This window comes from Dissoconium aciculare, assembly GCF_010015565.1.
Source record: "Dissoconium aciculare CBS 342.82 unplaced genomic scaffold K489scaffold_2, whole genome shotgun sequence".
Taxonomy (NCBI): Eukaryota; Fungi; Ascomycota; class Dothideomycetes; order Mycosphaerellales; family Dissoconiaceae; genus Dissoconium; species Dissoconium aciculare.
In genome coordinates, this window is record NW_022984952.1 from 103,613 (window position 1) to 120,337 (window position 16,725).

The 16,725-nt window shown below is 52.3% G+C and overlaps 8 protein-coding genes across 8 annotated transcripts; 4 read left to right on the plus strand and 4 right to left on the minus strand.

Moving 5' to 3' along the window:
- Positions 1–124: 124 nt before the first annotated feature.
- Positions 125–2,293, minus strand: K489DRAFT_376182 (uncharacterized protein). Its single transcript, XM_033603863.1, has one exon. The coding sequence runs from the start codon at positions 2,040–2,042 to the stop codon at positions 213–215; it is 1,830 nt and encodes a 609-aa protein (XP_033462833.1). The 5' UTR covers positions 2,043–2,293; the 3' UTR covers positions 125–212.
- Positions 2,294–2,627: 334 nt separating this feature from the next.
- K489DRAFT_312439 (uncharacterized protein) lies at positions 2,628–3,089 on the plus strand (the record flags this gene model as incomplete). Its single annotated transcript, XM_033600863.1, has 1 exon — positions 2,628–3,089. One exon carries the CDS (start codon positions 2,628–2,630, stop codon positions 3,087–3,089), a length of 462 nt encoding a protein of 153 aa, XP_033462834.1.
- Positions 3,090–3,635: 546 nt separating this feature from the next.
- On the minus strand, positions 3,636–5,098 carry K489DRAFT_386395 (uncharacterized protein; the record flags this gene model as incomplete). Its single annotated transcript, XM_033606218.1, has 3 exons — positions 3,636–4,844; positions 4,924–4,997; positions 5,047–5,098. The coding sequence occupies 3 exons, from the start codon at positions 5,096–5,098 to the stop codon at positions 3,636–3,638; spliced, it is 1,335 nt and encodes a 444-aa protein (XP_033462835.1).
- A 684-nt stretch (positions 5,099–5,782) lies between these two features.
- K489DRAFT_313600 (uncharacterized protein) lies at positions 5,783–6,790 on the plus strand (the record flags this gene model as incomplete). Its single annotated transcript, XM_033600948.1, has 1 exon — positions 5,783–6,790. One exon carries the CDS (start codon positions 5,783–5,785, stop codon positions 6,788–6,790), a length of 1,008 nt encoding a protein of 335 aa, XP_033462836.1.
- Positions 6,791–7,687: 897 nt separating this feature from the next.
- On the plus strand, positions 7,688–9,402 carry K489DRAFT_98806 (uncharacterized protein). The gene is made up of 2 exons (XM_033609108.1): positions 7,688–9,068; positions 9,148–9,402. The coding sequence occupies exons 1-2, from the start codon at positions 8,103–8,105 to the stop codon at positions 9,193–9,195; spliced, it is 1,014 nt and encodes a 337-aa protein (XP_033462837.1). The 5' UTR covers positions 7,688–8,102; the 3' UTR covers positions 9,196–9,402.
- Positions 9,403–9,524: 122 nt separating this feature from the next.
- K489DRAFT_428273 (uncharacterized protein) lies at positions 9,525–11,492 on the minus strand. The gene is made up of 3 exons (XM_033608327.1): positions 10,873–11,492; positions 10,215–10,813; positions 9,525–10,160 (listed from the first exon to the last, which is right to left on the minus strand). Exons 1-3 carry the CDS (start codon positions 10,994–10,996, stop codon positions 9,753–9,755), a joined length of 1,131 nt encoding a protein of 376 aa, XP_033462838.1. The 5' UTR covers positions 10,997–11,492; the 3' UTR covers positions 9,525–9,752.
- A 1,120-nt stretch (positions 11,493–12,612) lies between these two features.
- On the plus strand, positions 12,613–13,042 carry K489DRAFT_313654 (uncharacterized protein; the record flags this gene model as incomplete). Its single annotated transcript, XM_033600956.1, has 2 exons — positions 12,613–12,851; positions 12,907–13,042. The coding sequence occupies 2 exons, from the start codon at positions 12,613–12,615 to the stop codon at positions 13,040–13,042; spliced, it is 375 nt and encodes a 124-aa protein (XP_033462839.1).
- Positions 13,043–13,562: 520 nt separating this feature from the next.
- K489DRAFT_349864 (HET-domain-containing protein) lies at positions 13,563–16,291 on the minus strand. The gene has a single exon (XM_033602411.1). It carries the CDS (start codon positions 16,101–16,103, stop codon positions 13,836–13,838), a length of 2,268 nt encoding a protein of 755 aa, XP_033462840.1. The 5' UTR covers positions 16,104–16,291; the 3' UTR covers positions 13,563–13,835.
- Between the last annotated feature and the right edge of the window lie 434 nt (positions 16,292–16,725).

The window sequence follows — 16,725 nt, forward strand, 5'->3', positions numbered from 1 at the left end:
TATCTACGATTGTTACACAGAGTTCGCACCGCGATCTCAGCCGCAATTGTGGGAAACGTGCAGCAGACCTACAACAGAGGTGGTGCTTGCGACCATAACCAAGACTGGCGATCTTGTATCATACCACTACGCGACACCATACGGAGGTCGATCAGTATGGTTGATTTTTCTCTGTCATTGAAATTGAAATCTATGTTACAATATGAAAACAATTATGCTGACGCCGTCTCTACTTGACTCGCAGCTCGCTTTTTAGCAAGACTTTCTTGTCTAAGCTTCCATCCCATCGCTCCTCCAGAAATGAGGCCAGCAATGTGACCGGCATGATCAATAGCTGCAACACCTCTATACGCGCCCAAGCCGATCCAGGCGGTTCCTAGACCAAGCAGGACCCAACCCGACATGGGAATCTCCTGACCCAGGACCTGCACGTTGCCATACGGATGCAGAGCGCACACCGCGGCTGCAATGCCCAACATGTTCCCACTGGAGCCGAAGATGTACGTCATCCAGCGTTTTCGGAAGACTTCTGATGCCAGTGATGAGAACCCTCCGATGGCACCAGTCGCTAAGTAGAGAGCGACGAAGCCTCCTCGGCCGAGATCTTCGTGGAGGAGTAGTCCAAACCCCCATAACATTGCCACGTTGGTCAGAAGATGCCGCAAGTTATCGTGTCGCCAGGAAGCACCCAGGATAGACAAGGCATTGGGGTAGCCGGGCGTGATGCTGAAGTATTTGCTGTATGTTCGCCAAAGCGGTGGCAAGCGGTTTGCAAAAAAGCTTGTAACGAGCAGTCCTGAGATGACTGCAATAGTGGCCACGGATGGAGGTGTGTCAGGGAACATTCGAGCGCTCTGCGGCGGAGGTGTGTAGTTTGATCCGATATAGTAGCAGCCGCCAAGAGTGATAAGTAAGACCAGGAAGGCAGGACCGAGACGTTGCATTGTCGAAAGCTGTGGAATCTCATTATCTTTGATGATTGCCGCTTGCTCCTCGTAGTATTTCACCCAGGGTTGGCGCGTCACAGGTTGTAGCCACGCACCACTCTCCGGAGATCCTATCGCAAGTTCGCCCGAGCCCGTGCCGACAAGGTTCGTGAACAACGAGATTCGCGGCTGAACTCCTCCAAGCAGTTCAAGTGGGCCTCGCGCTGCATGTACAGCTGCGATTTTTGCTCTCTCCTCTGCCAATTCTTTCGCAGCCTTCTCCAACTCGTACTTCCTCTCATTCTCTTCACGAACCTGTATCAGGACACTTTCTCCCGTCTTCTGGCGACCTTGTTCGGTACCCTGCTTCTCTTCTTCTGGCACAATTTCTACTTCCTCTTCCGCTTTGTACAAACCTAGCTTGACGGCGCGCTGCTTTAATTCTTCGCGCACTCTCTCAGCTTCTTCCTCGGCCCATCGCTGTCCTGCAGCTTCCTCGTCGAATGCCAAATCCTGTGCGCGAATATATTCCAAGCCGCGCAAGGCTTGTTCTCGAGTGACGCCGCTTTCATTCGGAAAGCTGGCACCCACATCTATCAATGCGCCAGAAATGCGTCGCCAGTACATTACGCTGAGAATGTAATTGCCGGTCTCCACATCGAGGCCGCTGCCGAAAATCTTGTGGATATCGGCTGCGCTACGCTCACCGTCTGGTAGAGGCATTCCTCCGTCTGGATCATAGTCCCGCCATGTAAGGGTGGCCTCGTCCGCGGTCTCGTCGGTTACCACACCCTCGGTATAGGCGGCATTAGTTGGAGCAGGTTGAAGTTTCGACTCGTTGTTGAAAAGAGCAGTGGCTCGTGTGAATGACCTTGAGCTGGTCCTCTGCGCTGAGTTGCATTTAAAAGTTGCCTCATGTTTTGACAGTACGAATGGATTCGAAGTTATGACCGAGCGTCGACAGGCGAAGTTGTGGTGCTGGGCACGAGGCGTCGCGCACCTATAGCGAACGAAGCCATTAAACAGCTGTAGTAGAGGTCGAGATTGGAGCTGGCTCGGGCGAGGATAGGAATGAGCGGCTGCGAACGCTGTCGCTGTCCATCCATAATTCATCATCGCAGGAAAGCGTCACTGGCGCGAAGTCGCGCAAGTGTCGACAGATGCATGCATCGATTCAGCTTGCGTTGCGTCAATGATTTACCGAATCGTCAACGATGATCGACAAATGAATAATGATGCGGAGACAACTCGGGAGAGAGGGTTAGGGTAGCCTCTTCACACTCCCGTATCTCACATGTCATTTCAGATCAGTTCCCAGATCAGTTCCGCCTCTTTGTAGAGGCCTGTTTCCGACTATGTAGTTTTCGATCTCTTCTAGAGGTATGCTGTCGACATTACAGGTCAAAATGACAAGAAAACGCCAACAGAAGAGTATTGAATAGTAAATGGAAAAACAATTTGAATCATTGAGCAGCTTTGAGCATGTCGTCATCGCATCGTGCCTACATAGACAGCCCTGGAGTGCTTCTGCATCCTCACACGCGGGACACTTGAAGCAGGCAGGGCTGCGTGATCACATCGATTACAAAGCTTCCACGCCAGAATAGATTAAATACACACCTGCGATTTAGCCAAATCTGATGCAGCATCCTCACTTCAAACCTAAAGTGCTTTTGTGCTGCCAATCAATAAATTGTCAAGATGGCAGCCGTGGGACATTCGATCACGTCCGAAGCCTTCGCCCTAGCGATCAAGGACCTTCCGCTGGAGAACATCTACACAAAAGCCGCAGAATTGCAAAACAGCATCACACATCTGCTGACGTCCAACGTTCAGATGCAGCCCTTCGCGGAAGAGGGCGACGTCGTCTGCCGCGATGCCATCCGGGAGAATGACGAAGTCATCAAACGTATGGAGGAGAGAGTCGGCCTTTGCAGAAGCGAAGTCGAGTCCAGAGGTCAAGTATGGATGGGTGGTCATACGACCAACACGGAAGGGAGTGCAGGCGATGTGGTTCCGAATGGTGTCAATGGCCATGCGCAGGAAGCGAATGGAGAGCAGCCGCGACAGTCAAGTGGGCGACTCAACGATGAAGAGCTACGCCGACAACTGGAGGCTCAGCTAGGCGCGGACGATGATGAAGATGAGGGTGTTCATTTATGATGCGTTACGTACAAATTGTATTTGGTTCAAAATTTGCGGACTTGTCAGCAATGAAGAGTCCAGCTTCGACAAGTCAAACTACAAGCAAGACCACACCTGGCTCGATAGTATCCTTCAAATTTGGCAAACTGCTGGCTCGCCGCGATTGCGCAGTACACACCACCAGGTAGAAACGATTTATTCCACGCCCATTCCGCAGGCTGCAATCAAATTGTCGCAAAAATACTTGCGCGCCATCCGAGTACATGGGCGGTGTCCCAATTCTATGGGAATGAGAAAGGGAACGGGTCAAGACCGATCGGATAAATAACATTGGGTTCGGCCCTGGACTGGCATTTGCTGGGGGTGATCGACCTGAGCCTGTCTGAACTTGCCACAATTTGTTGTAGCGATAGTGATGATCTCAGGTGGATGCGCGACTCGAACGGCCTACACATGCGCGGAATTTGTCCATCCGTGCAAGCTGAAGGTCAGGTAGTGGAATGCAAGCGTTGAAGTTTCATGATATTTGTATTCGTAGGTAATGCGATTGCTTGTGAGAACGTTCTATTCGTATGCTGTTAGGTCCAGAGGCACAGTGCTGATCCGACCTGCGCGATATAGCTTGCGTCCGCCTACGAACTCCCTCGGCTTCGGTAACTGATCGTCAGTCTGGAACTTCCATCTACTATCATTGATGACCACAGGTCTCCCACTGTTGCCTCTCGTCAAAGCCGCATTACTACTTGCTCGGCTCCGATTGGGTGTGGCTGATAACGACTGCAAAGCTGGATTGCCTGCCAGATTGATGCTGCTTGCAGTAGGTGTACCGCTAGACGTGCTGATCTTTGGTGGTGGTAATGAGGGTGGTGGCGGTGCCGAAGCAGAATTGGCTGCCATGGGTGGCGGTGGCGGCGCCTGCCAATGTGTAGTTGAAGAGGGCGGAGGAGGTGGAGGAGGTGGAGGGGCTACTGCAGGACTTCCATTTCGCGCTGAACCAAAGGCATTCCGAGCCGCAAGGGCTGCGGCTGATGGTGGAGGTCCACTGGGAGGTGGAGGAGGAGGCGGAGGCGGTGGCGCGGCTGACATGGGCTGCCCAACATGTGCGGATGGAGCTCGGACTGGAAATGGTGGCGGCGGAGGTGCGGACGGCGGTGCATTGCTTGAGGATGGTCGTGGTGGTGATGGTCCTGCGGGTGCCAATGCGCCAGAAGGTTTACGGCCTGTTGGAGGAGGAAGTGGTGGTTTCTTTCCGATCGGCGGTGGTGGCTTTGAAGGCTTCGCTGGAATATCTGGAGCAGATCCTGCGCTCACAGATCTTAGATTATTCCTCAGTCCTGCTACTGATGGTGGTAGGCCGGGGGCGCCAGACGGAGGTGGTCGCGGAGGTGGTGCTACCCCTGGCCGAGGCGGAGGAGCCACAGGGCTGCTATTCGTGGCAGCCTTTCTCGACGCGGTCTCCGGATCTGAGTCGTACATGTTCACCCCTCCCGTGCTCTTTTTTAGTCGTGGCATGCCTCCTGCAAAGAGCCCCCCGAGCTGCGGTGCAGCGTCCATCCCACCCGAGACTGAATCTGCCGCATTCGTTCGATCGCTGTTGGCTCGAGCACGATTGCCAGTACCTGGAGGCCTGAGACCAGGAACGGGAGGTGCTCCCCCGGCCGGTGGCCCAGATGACGAAGTATTTGATTTGTCGATTATCGGTGCTGAGCGGTCATTGACCTGCGTGACCTTCTTCAGTCGCGCTCCCTTGCTGATATCGCTGAGCAGGGCTCCCTGTCGTCGGTGTGAGTATCTTATTCCACAGCACGATATGTCTGCCGTAAAGTCAATGTCTGTGGTATTTCTCACTCACTCTTCCTTTCGTGGCCGCTGCGGGTGGTTTGGTGGCTCCAAATCCGCCCGGCGGAGGTGGTGGAGGGGGAGGTCCTGTCCATATCTCAGCATCGGTGTAGTCGAATCAGCCAGAAGATCTTACCTCCAGCCATGGCCGGAAACGGCGGCGGCGGCGGCGGTGGAGGAGGAGGCATCTTGTATGATTAAGAGTTGAGTCCGGCCTGACTATGACTTGTCGTGATTCGTGAGAGGTTCAGGTGAAGCAATCGATGTTCATGCGCCGCGTAGGTTGGTTTATCTTAATGACGGCGTATTGTCATTTGCTTGGCTCAGGCGACAAACACACTTTTGTATAACATCTTTGGGATCCAACAGGGTAATGTTGAAGTCGAAGCCTTGCGCTGCGACGAGCGAACGAGCGGGCAGCTGGCGCTGCGTCACTTTGCATCGGGCGCTGATTCTGGGTCTCGGCAGGTACCCAGGTACCTGCGGGCCTTACTCCGGCTGAACCCTCGTCTTAATCAGCAGGAGCATCCAAATGCTGCACCTTCTTCCAAAGATCTATCATCACATTGGTCCGACTTGCGTGATCCGACATCGACATTCAAAACATCGTCAACGCCATGGAGATGAGAAGGGCATTCACGTGTCGGGAATGCCAAGTCTGGCTCCGAAGCATCGAGACAGCACGCTCTCGACCACTTTCGCAATGGACCATGCAGCGTCGCACACTGAGCTCCAGCGCGAATACCTCACCAATTCGGCTTCAATTCGTCCAGCAGCGACGGTATGCATCATCATCAGTGTCGAAGAGCGGGAAGACTGCACATAGGTCTGCTCCATCATCGTCGACCACGTTGGACCTCCAACAACTGCACATGCGAGCCAACGAGCTCAGCGCATCGGCTCTTCGACCTGAAGACGGCAAGCTGCCCTCAGAACAGCGAGTACTTTATGTACTTGAACAACTGCAAGCACTCGTAGAAAGGATAGAGAACGATAAATGCAGTGATCATTCGACGTCGCGCACACAAACTCCACAACAGTCAGCAACATCGGCGCTGCTCGGCAGTGTCAATGCGCGACAGACGACCACTCTGATCTCAAAGGCCCTCGTGTTGAACACAATCAGTTCCAGCGCTGAGCAGATTCTCCGCCATCCAAATGTGTATATCACAACCAACATACTCAACGCCTACGTCAATCTTCAATGCCTGCTTCAGAAGCCTTCTAGTCTTCCGGACATCTTCAACCTGTATGCGCACAAGTCCGTACCAAGACAGACCCGTGACGGCGCAGTCTCATACCGAGCAGCTTCCTCTGTCGCGATCAAGAATCCATCCGCCGCTGTTCCTCCCGGTACTGCGGCTGCTGCTTTGAAAGGCGCAATCGCCGCGCACGATCTCGCTCTGGCAATTGATGTCGTGGAAACGACCTACTCGACCACGTCTTACCGCAACTCGAAAATTGTGCGAGATGCTGGACTTCCACTCGCAGCGACAGGGGTGTTGCCTTTCGCCCTGTGGGCCGTATGCAACCAAATTGGCGCCCTTTCACCTGCATTGTCTCAAGTGAGTGCTACAAACATGGCATTCGCAGGCTTCATGACCTATCTCGGGACCGTGGGGACTCTCGGATATATCACAGTCACCACAAGCAATGACCAGATGGAGCGTGTCACCTGGGCACAAGGTATACCTCTCTGGGAGCGTTGGGTGCGAGAGGATGAGCGGGCTGCCATTGACAAAATTGCACTGGCTTGGGGATTCAAAGATGCGAGCCGAAGAGGCGAAGAGGATGGAGAAGAATGGGAGTACCTCAGAGAATGGGTCGGCATGCGGAGCATGATCCTTGATAAAGTCAGTCTGATGGAGGGTATGGAGTGATCGGTGATGAACAAACTCCCACCGTCATTCTGTCTTCTGGGTAGCACGGCTATAACCCGCATGACTGCTTTCGCAGCGACTCAATCAGAGCAGTCGAACTTGGCTTTGGATGCCTTTCGCAGAGTTTTGTCCGTGAACTACTCAAGCTACGCACCTTAAGATGATCAAGGTCTACGATCACCAGGCTTGAGCCGATATGATAACTGAATCCTGTCGATCTGCAAGACGCGCCAGGTTCCAGAATGTACTTGAAGATACAGCTCATGTCCTCCTGTGGGTATAAGAAGCTTCCGCACAGGGCATCGAATCGACTCGCAAATCTTAGTAGCACCTCACATAGCCGGACTTCTCCGAGTCGGTCTCGATGGACTAGGCTGGATTCCACTGCCAGAACTAGTATGAATCACCGGAAGTCCATGAGTCCGAAATTGCCTTGGCTCCCATTACAAGGATTGCGCGCTGCACCATGCCGGGCACGATGACCAGGAGAAACATGGCGAGACTACTCGCGCCTTCTGGCTGGGGCTATTGATGGCGACTGATCTGGCGATACCTCGATACGGTGGCTCAATCCTATCGACCCCTGCCCAGGTGGACGCATGTAAGCGGCCAGCCAAATACACGGAGAGTCTTTCCGAGATTTATCCACGCTTGGCCTCTCGGAGAAGAGTCTGCATTTGTCATGAAATCTCTCTATTTACGTCGGTCTGCTCCGTGATGGGCTAGACGTGGCTCGAATAGAGTTCCGAGGCGCCAAAGATCGTGAGGTCATTCCTCATGCCACTTGGAAGATCGAGACTCGCTTCTGCTCGTGCTCATGCAATGCTCGCGCCATCCTCGTGCACTGATGCGACGAGATCGCTACGATTTCCTGAGAGGATTAGTGCCCGATATATGATGTGCATGCCAAGCTAAGCCAGAACGCCTGCCTGCAGTCCAGGATAATCGACAGCGCCTGGGCAACAAAAGGAGCCACTCATCGAACAGAGATATACCAGGATTAGCTGCCTCCCGGCACTTTTGGTCGATCAGCCGCATCGCAATTGGCCGCCTCGTGGCTACCCCGCAAGATCCCTGCACGCATGCTAAAGCCGCCATATGGAGACGACAGTTCCATACACGACTGGAGCCGAACATCTGAGCTTCAATATGCGACGGTTTGACATGCAATGGCTCGACATATGATACGATAATCTTGCCATGGGCTCGCTACTCGTCACCATGGTGTCAGGCCTGGCTGCAGCACTGCTCGTTGAGAGTTGAGACATGTGCTGACTGTAAAGGTCGAAGACTACATAAGATATATAAACTCATGCTTGCCGTCTCCTGGATTGAACCGTGTTTTCTTGGGTCATCAACAGTCTTCAGCATATTCAAAATGAAGCCCTCCAGCCTTCTCAGCGCCCTATTCATCAGTTCGACCCTCGCTACACCCACATTCGCTCCCCCAGAACCTCTTCACCCACGCCAACTTCTCTCCGGTAACCCGACGACGGACCTCACCGAGGTCGTCAAGCTCGCTACCGCTCTCAACAAGCTTCTGACAGGCGACAACATCGATCATATCAACAACCTGCTCAACAAGCTCGACACCCTTCTCAATGTGGCAAACCTAGTCAACCTCGATGTCATCATCGACGGCGGCGCCTTGCTCTTGCAGAAGGAGGTCGTGACTCAAATAATTGCCCTCATCCAGTTGCTTACGAACCTGCTGAACGCCAACGTCGTAGGCCAGATCCAAAAGGTTCTCCCTGCAGTACTGGGCCTTCTTGACCCGACGTTCGTCAAGCAGTTGCAGACTCTCCTCCCACAGCTGACCACCTTGCTCGACGCGAACTTCATCAAGCAGCTGCAAGCACTCCTCCCTCAGCTGACCTCTTTCTTGGATCCCAACCTCCCCAAGCAGCTGCTCACCACCCTCCCTCTGGTCAACTCCTTCCTTGACCCAACGTTTGTTAAGCAACTTCAATCCCTCCTCCCGCTCCTGACCTCCCTTCTCGACCCGACGTTCATGAAACAGTTTCAGAACCTCATCCCACTCCTTACGTCCTCTTTCGATCCTAATATTGTCAAGCAAGTCCAGACGTTGCTTCCGCTTCTGACTTCCTCGCTCGACTCTACCTTCATCAAGAACCTCCAGTCCATGGTGCCTCTGGTATCTTCATTCCTGGACCCGGGATTTGTGGGAGCGACGCAAGCCGTTATGCCGCAGATTCAGACGCTGCTGAGTCCAACGTTCGTAAACCAGACGCAGGCCATGGTTCCTCTTGTGAATAAGGTAAGCCATACACCACCTCAGTGGAAAGAAACGTTAGAGTCCCAACAGATGCATGAAATTAATACGTGGTGCTGAACAGGCGTTGCCTCTATTCGGAAAGGCGCAGGGAATTACGCTACCACTTTAAAGCACTGTTATGAACGGCTCTGGCTGCAGGGATGCGTAGATCATCATTGTATGGCGCTGGTCATCTCATGGTGCGCTTTGTCGCAGTGGAAGATCTTATCCGATTCCAAAAAATTGATCCAAGAGAGCTTCCCAACCTGAAGTCAGGGCCTTGGGCGTCTCCGGCATACATCCTCAAAATCAAGGTGTCCCCCAGACAGCGACTTGATGTTTGTAGAATATACGAATTCACCTATTCCCTTTCCCCGTGACCCGTAAAGCAGTCTAATGCGAAGGTGATAACTATCGGCAACGGAGGGCCTTAGATCGGTCACCTCCATACCGAAGCTCCCGTCCACGAACTTGGATAAGGCGCCGACCTGGGCTGTCCCATGGCGTTTCATCCCGTTTGACCATGCTCTGTTGTGAGGGGGTATGAGAAGCCGTCGAAATTGCTACAGTGACAGAACAACATGCGATCGCGAGCCGAGTGTCTGCAAGCTTGTCTCGAAATCATACGTCGAGGTTGAAATGGAGTGCCCGAAATTTCAATGCATTATCGTACTTGGAATTTACTTATTATTTGCCCCCTCGCTTGCCCAACTTCGCTTGCTCGCCCCAGAAGCTCTGCAGCCCTTCCTGCTGACCTTTAGCCTCTTTGGTGATCTTCTCCGCCGAGCCATCAAGCACGCTCTGGAGGAATGTCTCGGCATCGCTCGAAGACAGTGCTTCATATGAGCCTTGCTTAGGGAATGCGAAGGTGTACTCCTTGGTCTCGGGGTCTGTCACTCCCAACGCGGGCCATACGCCTGGTGTGAAGCCGAAGTCTTTCGGGCTTTTGGCCACCGGGCTCTTGTCTTCTGGGTCGATGGTGACGAACAGGATGCGACCTTTGAATTTTGATGCGACCGGTGCGATTTCTTGCTTCAGGCGCTCGCGTTCTTCTCGGGTGCTGGCATAGAGGTAGGCCGTGTAGGTCTCTCGAAGCTATAATAACGGTCAGAACTGTCGGTGCTGATAATACATCTAATGGACACAAACCTTCAAAGAGCTGAGACCAATGTCGAGTCCGTATTCCGAGATGAATGGAGCAGTGTTGTTTTCCAACCATTGCTCCATGTGCTCAAGGGTGAAAAGTTTGTTGAAAGTCTCGACGCTCGAGTCGATATCGAAGTTTTTGAAGGCGGCGATGGCTGGCGCTTGAACATTATTGAGCTTGCCGAACTTTGGATCCGAAGTAGTGGCGAAGCTGTACTTGTTGCGGACCTTTTCTGCGAGGGAGGTGAAGTTTGCCTTTGCCTCGCTCTGCGTGGCGTCGTCGAAGTATCCCACTACCGAAACGCGGTCCTGCTTTCGGAAGGTGTCTAGATCGGATGGCGATGATAGATCGGTCACGAGAGGTAATGTGTTTCGGCGCATGGTGTTCACGATGGCCTCTGCTGTTCGAATTCCGTGGTAGACTGTGGCTTCTCCCTTGCGGAATATCCTCAAAGTCGGGAAAATGGGCACATCATCGCAGATATCCTCCTCCATCGTGCAGTCTACCCGAATCAAGGGAATGCCCTCAGACTCCAGGCTAGCCGCCGCCTCATCGAATTTTGGGGCAATATCTGTGCAGAATTTGCACCAGGGTGAGACGTCTAGGCAAAATCGTCAGCAACCAGGTAATCATCTGCTCAAAGATCGAGTGTGTGCTTACAAGAAACCATAGATAAGTCATGATCCTGCACGAACGGCCAGAATGTGCTTAGTGTCAAGTTCTGGATAGTAGCCGCCGCGCCGCCAGCCAGCAGAAGCGGGGAGATTGCCGTTGTGAATTTCATGTTGCCGTGATGAGAGATTTGTCGAGAGGGAGGATGCCGAGAGGGAGGTGATCTTTCAGATTGAACCGCTTCACGAGGGATCCGAGTCTATGTATGCGACAGCCAGAGGTCCTTCGGTGGGCACAACGTGACGCGTGGACTGCGCAGCGCCTGTCCTTTCTGACGTGCGCTCGGAGAACGGCACAGCCTGCGAGAGAGGCTGCGGGGAATCATCTTTGATATTCACATACATCATGAAAAGAGAGGTGCGATGGCTCGCCAATGACGCCGGCCGCGAATTGGGAGTCCTGCAGATGTCCTTCACCTAGCTGAAGCGAGCGTGCTTGAGTCCTTCACCACACGGCTCCGGCCGAGCCGGCTCAAGCTTTCTTTTGGCTTCCCTTCAGCGTCCTTCGATCGGACAGCGAAATGATCGACGAGCCGCAGTAATTAGTGTTTAGGGCGCGTATGAAGGCCTTCAATCAATGAGGATTTAGTGCGGAAGGACTGCGTGGTGTCAAATTTAGGTGAAGCCACGCGGTCATAATGAAAGTCGCCAGGATAAATTTATGCATCTCAGCCTTCCACGTGCTGGCCTTCCGCCGTCAATCATCGCGCTTAGCGTCATACGCCCCAGATTTTATCCCATACATTACATAAAACAGGACTATTTCGCGACCGGGGCCTGGCACGGTGGGAGCCTTCACGTACCGATGAGACATCATCCTGTCCTTCCACAGGCATTAGCGCATATATCCAATATCCGAAAAGCTTAGGCGCTGTCCTTCTCGCAGATAAGACGAACTAGCATGTTAAGCATATCAGCTGTGGTTGCTTCGTGTGCCGACCTAGGACCGCACGTGGTCTCCAGACCTCGGTGGCCATTTCCACGCTCTCTTCGCTGTCCTTCAATCGTCGATGCGTGCAGAGCAAGCATTCCAAGATTACTCATCAGAAAGAGCTCTTGCCGATTAGTCAATCTGGTGACGTGAGTTCACCTGCGTGGATTTCAGCTTCCCTACGAAGGTTTGATGATCGACAGCCAGGAGCTCCACAGAAGATCGACATTCTTCCAATGCCACAGTCATGACTCTTCGACACCAGGAGTGAGATTTGGCTTCCGTCTCTCCGCTTGGATATTAGCCTCATACACCATGCGGTCCTTCTCGGCCGTCCGGAGAGCAAAGGTGTACCTTGAACCATCCACGAGATTACGTCAACATTGCAGAACAAGCGATCGATTTCCTCGCACTAAGGGCTCATACAGTACTGTCCGCATCACGATTGGGCATAGTTCCGGAGAGCGGCATCTAGCGTCTCTGCTCTACTAAGGAGTGAATATCTGAAGGACGATCATGGGCCGGTTTCATGAACATTGATGGAGTAACGGGAGGACAGACGATGTGCGGGACATTCGCATCTCGATGACATCTCAGTACAGCGAACAACAGAGATTCAAAGATATATAAGCCGCAAGCTGCACCCGATCTGTGGTTATTCTCCACAACACATCAATCAACCTTCCAAGCAGCAACAACACCTCTCCACCTCTCTACCACTCCCTTCCAAACCAAGTTTCAAGTAAGCGAGTCTACTCCCCGCTCCAACGCAGGACTTCTCTAACGATCAACAACAGAATGAAGACCACCATCATCCTCGGTGCCATTGCCGCCTTCTTCGGCGTTGCCCAGGCCACCACCTACGCCCAGTTCTGCAACGACGACTCTTGCAACGACGGCTGCGGTGAATCTGTCTCCGTTGACAACCCCGGCTGCCTCAACGAGAACGGCCGTCGCTCCATCAAGTTCCACGACCTCAACTTTGCTCAAGTTTCCCTCGTGTTCTCCCCCACCCCCAACTGCCCGTGCCAAAACTAGTAAGTTCAACCTTGCGCATTCAACGTACAGGACCGGGTTGCTGACAATACGTAGCTGCCAAAACGAGATCCTCGACTGCCAACAGGGTGGCCTCGCCTGCACTGGCCCATCCTGCTTCAACCTCAGCAACCTGCCCGGTGCCCAGTCCTTCCGCTTCATTGGCGGTGACTGCGACTCCAACAACTGCTAGATTATCTAGCTATACTACACTAGATTAGACCCAAGGGAGGATAAAAGCTCTGGCCACGAGTCGAGCCATTGTGCTTGAGAGCCGTATCATAGTCTGTCCTATAGTCACTCCTTCAATTAAAATTGTCTGGGCCCAAGATCCTTTTCCAAGAAGCGGATGAAGCTGTTGTCATCATTAAACGCTCTTAAGTGCCCCGGGAACCAACAATCGGGCTCGTATCAATCGATGTTTATTCGTCTTGTGATCTATTCTTCAACAGGAGCAACGCCACAATATCGTCAATCCATGTAGGCAAGTACATAATAATACGCTTGTCCAATCACTTCGCATCTTTCAATTGCGTTGAACGCTTGCTTTACAAAATTGCTCACCACTTATTCCTGTCCTCGTCTTGCCCGTACTTCAGGGCCTACACCCGTCCGATTCAGTCGATTCTTGTACGCAAAGTTCAAGCAGCACCATGGACACACGTACTGTATCAAATCATTCATCTACAGCTGTGTCGTGGGATTGTTACCGAGAGGCGGCATGTATAGCAACCTTGAATAAGAAACGATTATCGTTGGTAAGGTATTGCATGATCAAGTTGACCAAGACCCTTGTCGGCTAGGTCAAGGGCATTACCAAGACCACCACCAGTGTTTAGCGGCGCTCTGCGAGTTCTTTTATGGTGATTCTGTTTCATGATTTTGTGCATCGTCGATCTCTGAATGTATTCCAATACCAAAATGTATCAAAAACATCCATGCACAAAACTAAAATTTCTCCGACATCCCAGGAATGCTAGCCTCTCTTACTCAAGTTGAAGCCAGTACGAAGTCGGACTCGCAGCTATCCAGGCCTCTTCGAACACCCAGCCGATACCGACTCGACCGACCGTCGTCTCCGAGCATGGTTCAGTCACCATGACGTTCAATAGACAAATATCCTCCTCCTCATCATCAAATGAGTGTTCCAGAAGTTCCTCCGACAAGTGATCTATGGCTCTGTAGGGCTCGATCAAAAGTTCTGATAGCAAGACGAAATCGACACCGTTCAAGCCGGTGTCGAAAGACTTGTACCAGCTCTTCGGAACTTCTATTCTTCCGACAGCATCTCCAACCGCATCTCGGATTGTGCAAACCAAAATTGCGTTGGGATGATCGGTGTGTGCGAATGTGCCCAGTCCGGTTTCACCGCCACGGATGTACAATTTAGCACATGCAGTCGATGCCAACAGGACGTTGCTTCTTTTCACGCGTATCATTGAACCCGCAGCCGCTTTCGGGTCATGCGCGGCAAGACCTAGTCTCGATCTGGATGCAGAATGGCGCTCAAATTCCGGTATTCGATCACATCGAATCTCTCGTGGAACTGCAGTCCCCGAGGACGCAATGAGCCACGTGAAGAAAGGATCTACCGAGCCGTGATCGAAGATCTGAAGCCCACCCGATCCTCCCTTGTGCCAGCCACACCAGGACCAGGAAGGAAATGGATTGCCCGGACATTCGGTCACTCTTCGTATGTGAGGATTACCAGGTGACCATAGCAATGCGCGATCAAACCATTGCTCTGGCAAGCCTGATATGAATTGGGTCTGCATCGTGTGCCGGAAGACTTTCATCACACCATCGAAGGCGTTCAGAATTTCGGATGGCAATGTAAGCTCCTTGTCACCATAATCTTCAACAACGCCTGAATATACTTCGAAAGCTTGCTCGCTGTCCTCGTACTTGACCCTCCTCAGGTCTGAGCGACATGGCGGGCTTGTGAGTGATGGAAATGCTGCCCTAGAGTTACTCAAATTGGACCATGTTGTGATTCTGGCGGAGGGATCAAGCTCTTCGCAGATTGTGTCTTCACACCTCACACCACCTGGACATTGGAACCACATCTGGTGACTGGTTAAGTAGAATATTCGTGGGGACATCAAACCCTCCTGAAATGTCCAGCCACGCCGGGACCACGAGGAACGATTTAGTACAAAATCTAAATAAGGTTTCGGCACTGAGACGTCAATACCGTGGACCGTCCATACCCTCTGTCTTCTCAGAGTTGCAGATTGTGGAACCTCGATTGAAATGTCATCTAGATGTGGCGCGATGACTAATGTGAATGCCGATCGACCGTAGATATCACACATCTGCTGTATGATCGAAGATTTCACGTCATGATCGTCTTGTGGAATGCATAAAGCATCGACCCAAAGGTATCTTGCTCCAAGACCGGCTGTAAACGTGATTCCCTGATCGACAACATCGCTCAGACCATTTGATCTGCTGAGATATCCGTCGATACTCATCATCTGAGCTTTGGCTCTGGTATTTATCAAGCCAGGTTTCTTCGGCCAACGGTAACTCAGGGCCGTGTATTTTTCGGATGAGGGAAGTTTGACAAGACAGCGTCTTTCAGTATCTATGACCAGCAAGCGCTGCGGTCGCTCTGACAGAAATGGATTTTCGACTTCACCTCGCTGGTCACAACATGTCAAGCCATGCAATGACTCGCAAGACTCGATCCAAGCGCGTCCGAGATCCATGTCCGGCTGAATGCTCATTGGTCGACCATGGAATTTGGGCAGAATCCCTGAAGGAGTAGCGCTGCTCGACATGAGTTGAATGGTTCCGGCGTGAAGTTCACATTCGTGTGCGCCATCTTCGATCGAGGTCTCCCATTCGTCGAAGCTCAAAGTGGGAATGAATATCCTTAGCGTTTTCGCTCCATCGTTATTGTCGACGAAGACTTTGCTATACATCCAACAACAGATCACTTCACCCGTCCCATATTCTTGACGATTAAACCGTGATTCGTTGGCAGTGGAAGGATAAAAGCTCAAGCGCGCATTTAACGACTCGACCACAGCATCGCACAGGACACAGGTCGAAGCCTTTCGCTTGATATTCCGCAGAGGACCAAGACTATAGGCATCCTGAAGCTCTATTTCCTCTGTAAATAGGTATTCTAGGTCGATCTTGGCGCAGACATTACAGAGGTAAGGATCATCTTCATTCCCCCAAAGGTCTTCACAGCTCGAGCCATCGCTCAAATCATCTTGTGTGTCTCGGTCGTCCGGGTTCTCCATCACACATACGAATGAGCGTTCGAATGATGAATACGACAAAGATAGCCAGGAATGGAACTATCACAAACTACCAGGGTCTGTGTTGTTGTTCAGGTTGATGGGCACCCTGCACGTCGAGCGCGCAGACCAGGCTTCAGCACAATAATTCGAGCAGGCAGTGTGATCATTCGAAGCCGATGTTGTCTTTGCTAGGCCTACGGGAAAACAGGAGCATGACCAAATCATAGAGCCATTCATGCCGCCTTCCACGACGCCAGCTACCGTGGTACGTGCAGTGTGTGAACGCTTGCGGGGTGCAATTCTGCCGGCATCGTGGCTATGTTCGGGCGGCCTGACAGCTGGCAAGAAAGACGCATTGATGATGTTCACTTTGAGAAGAAAATTGTACCTTTTATGGCAATCATGTAGCGAAGCTCCAACTTAGCTTCTGACAATGTGACTAGACACGTGGGTAGGTGGTGATCTGAACAAAGATCCGAGATGCACTTAGTTGTCATAGTAAACTGCCCGCCCGAGGCTTGTTGAAAAGAACCCGTAGTGCGCCGGCAATTCCGACAAACCATCAAGATTCTGGGCGAAGCGGGCCGAGATTTGATGGGCGTCGGGCGAAAAGTCTGCCCTA

Bases quoted from the DNA above. Each gene is read 5' to 3' on its own strand.
- K489DRAFT_428273 (XM_033608327.1), bottom strand. From the start codon at position 10,996: ATGAAATTCACAACGGCAATCTCCCCGCTTCTGCTGGCTGGCGGCGCG. The intron at 10,814-10,872 runs GTAAGCACACAC...GATTTTGCCTAG, and splicing joins TGACTTATCTATGGTTTCTT to ACGTCTCACCCTGGTGCAAA. The intron at 10,161-10,214 runs GTTTGTGTCCAT...CCGTTATTATAG, and splicing joins TTGGTCTCAGCTCTTTGAAG to CTTCGAGAGACCTACACGGC.
- K489DRAFT_349864 (XM_033602411.1), bottom strand. From the start codon at position 16,103: ATGGAGAACCCGGACGACCGAGACACACAAGATGATTTGAGCGATGGC.
- K489DRAFT_98806 (XM_033609108.1), top strand. From the start codon at position 8,103: ATGCTTGCCGTCTCCTGGATTGAACCGTGTTTTCTTGGGTCATCAACA. The intron at 9,069-9,147 runs GTAAGCCATACA...GGTGCTGAACAG, and splicing joins TGGTTCCTCTTGTGAATAAG to GCGTTGCCTCTATTCGGAAA.
- K489DRAFT_376182 (XM_033603863.1), bottom strand. From the start codon at position 2,042: ATGATGAATTATGGATGGACAGCGACAGCGTTCGCAGCCGCTCATTCC.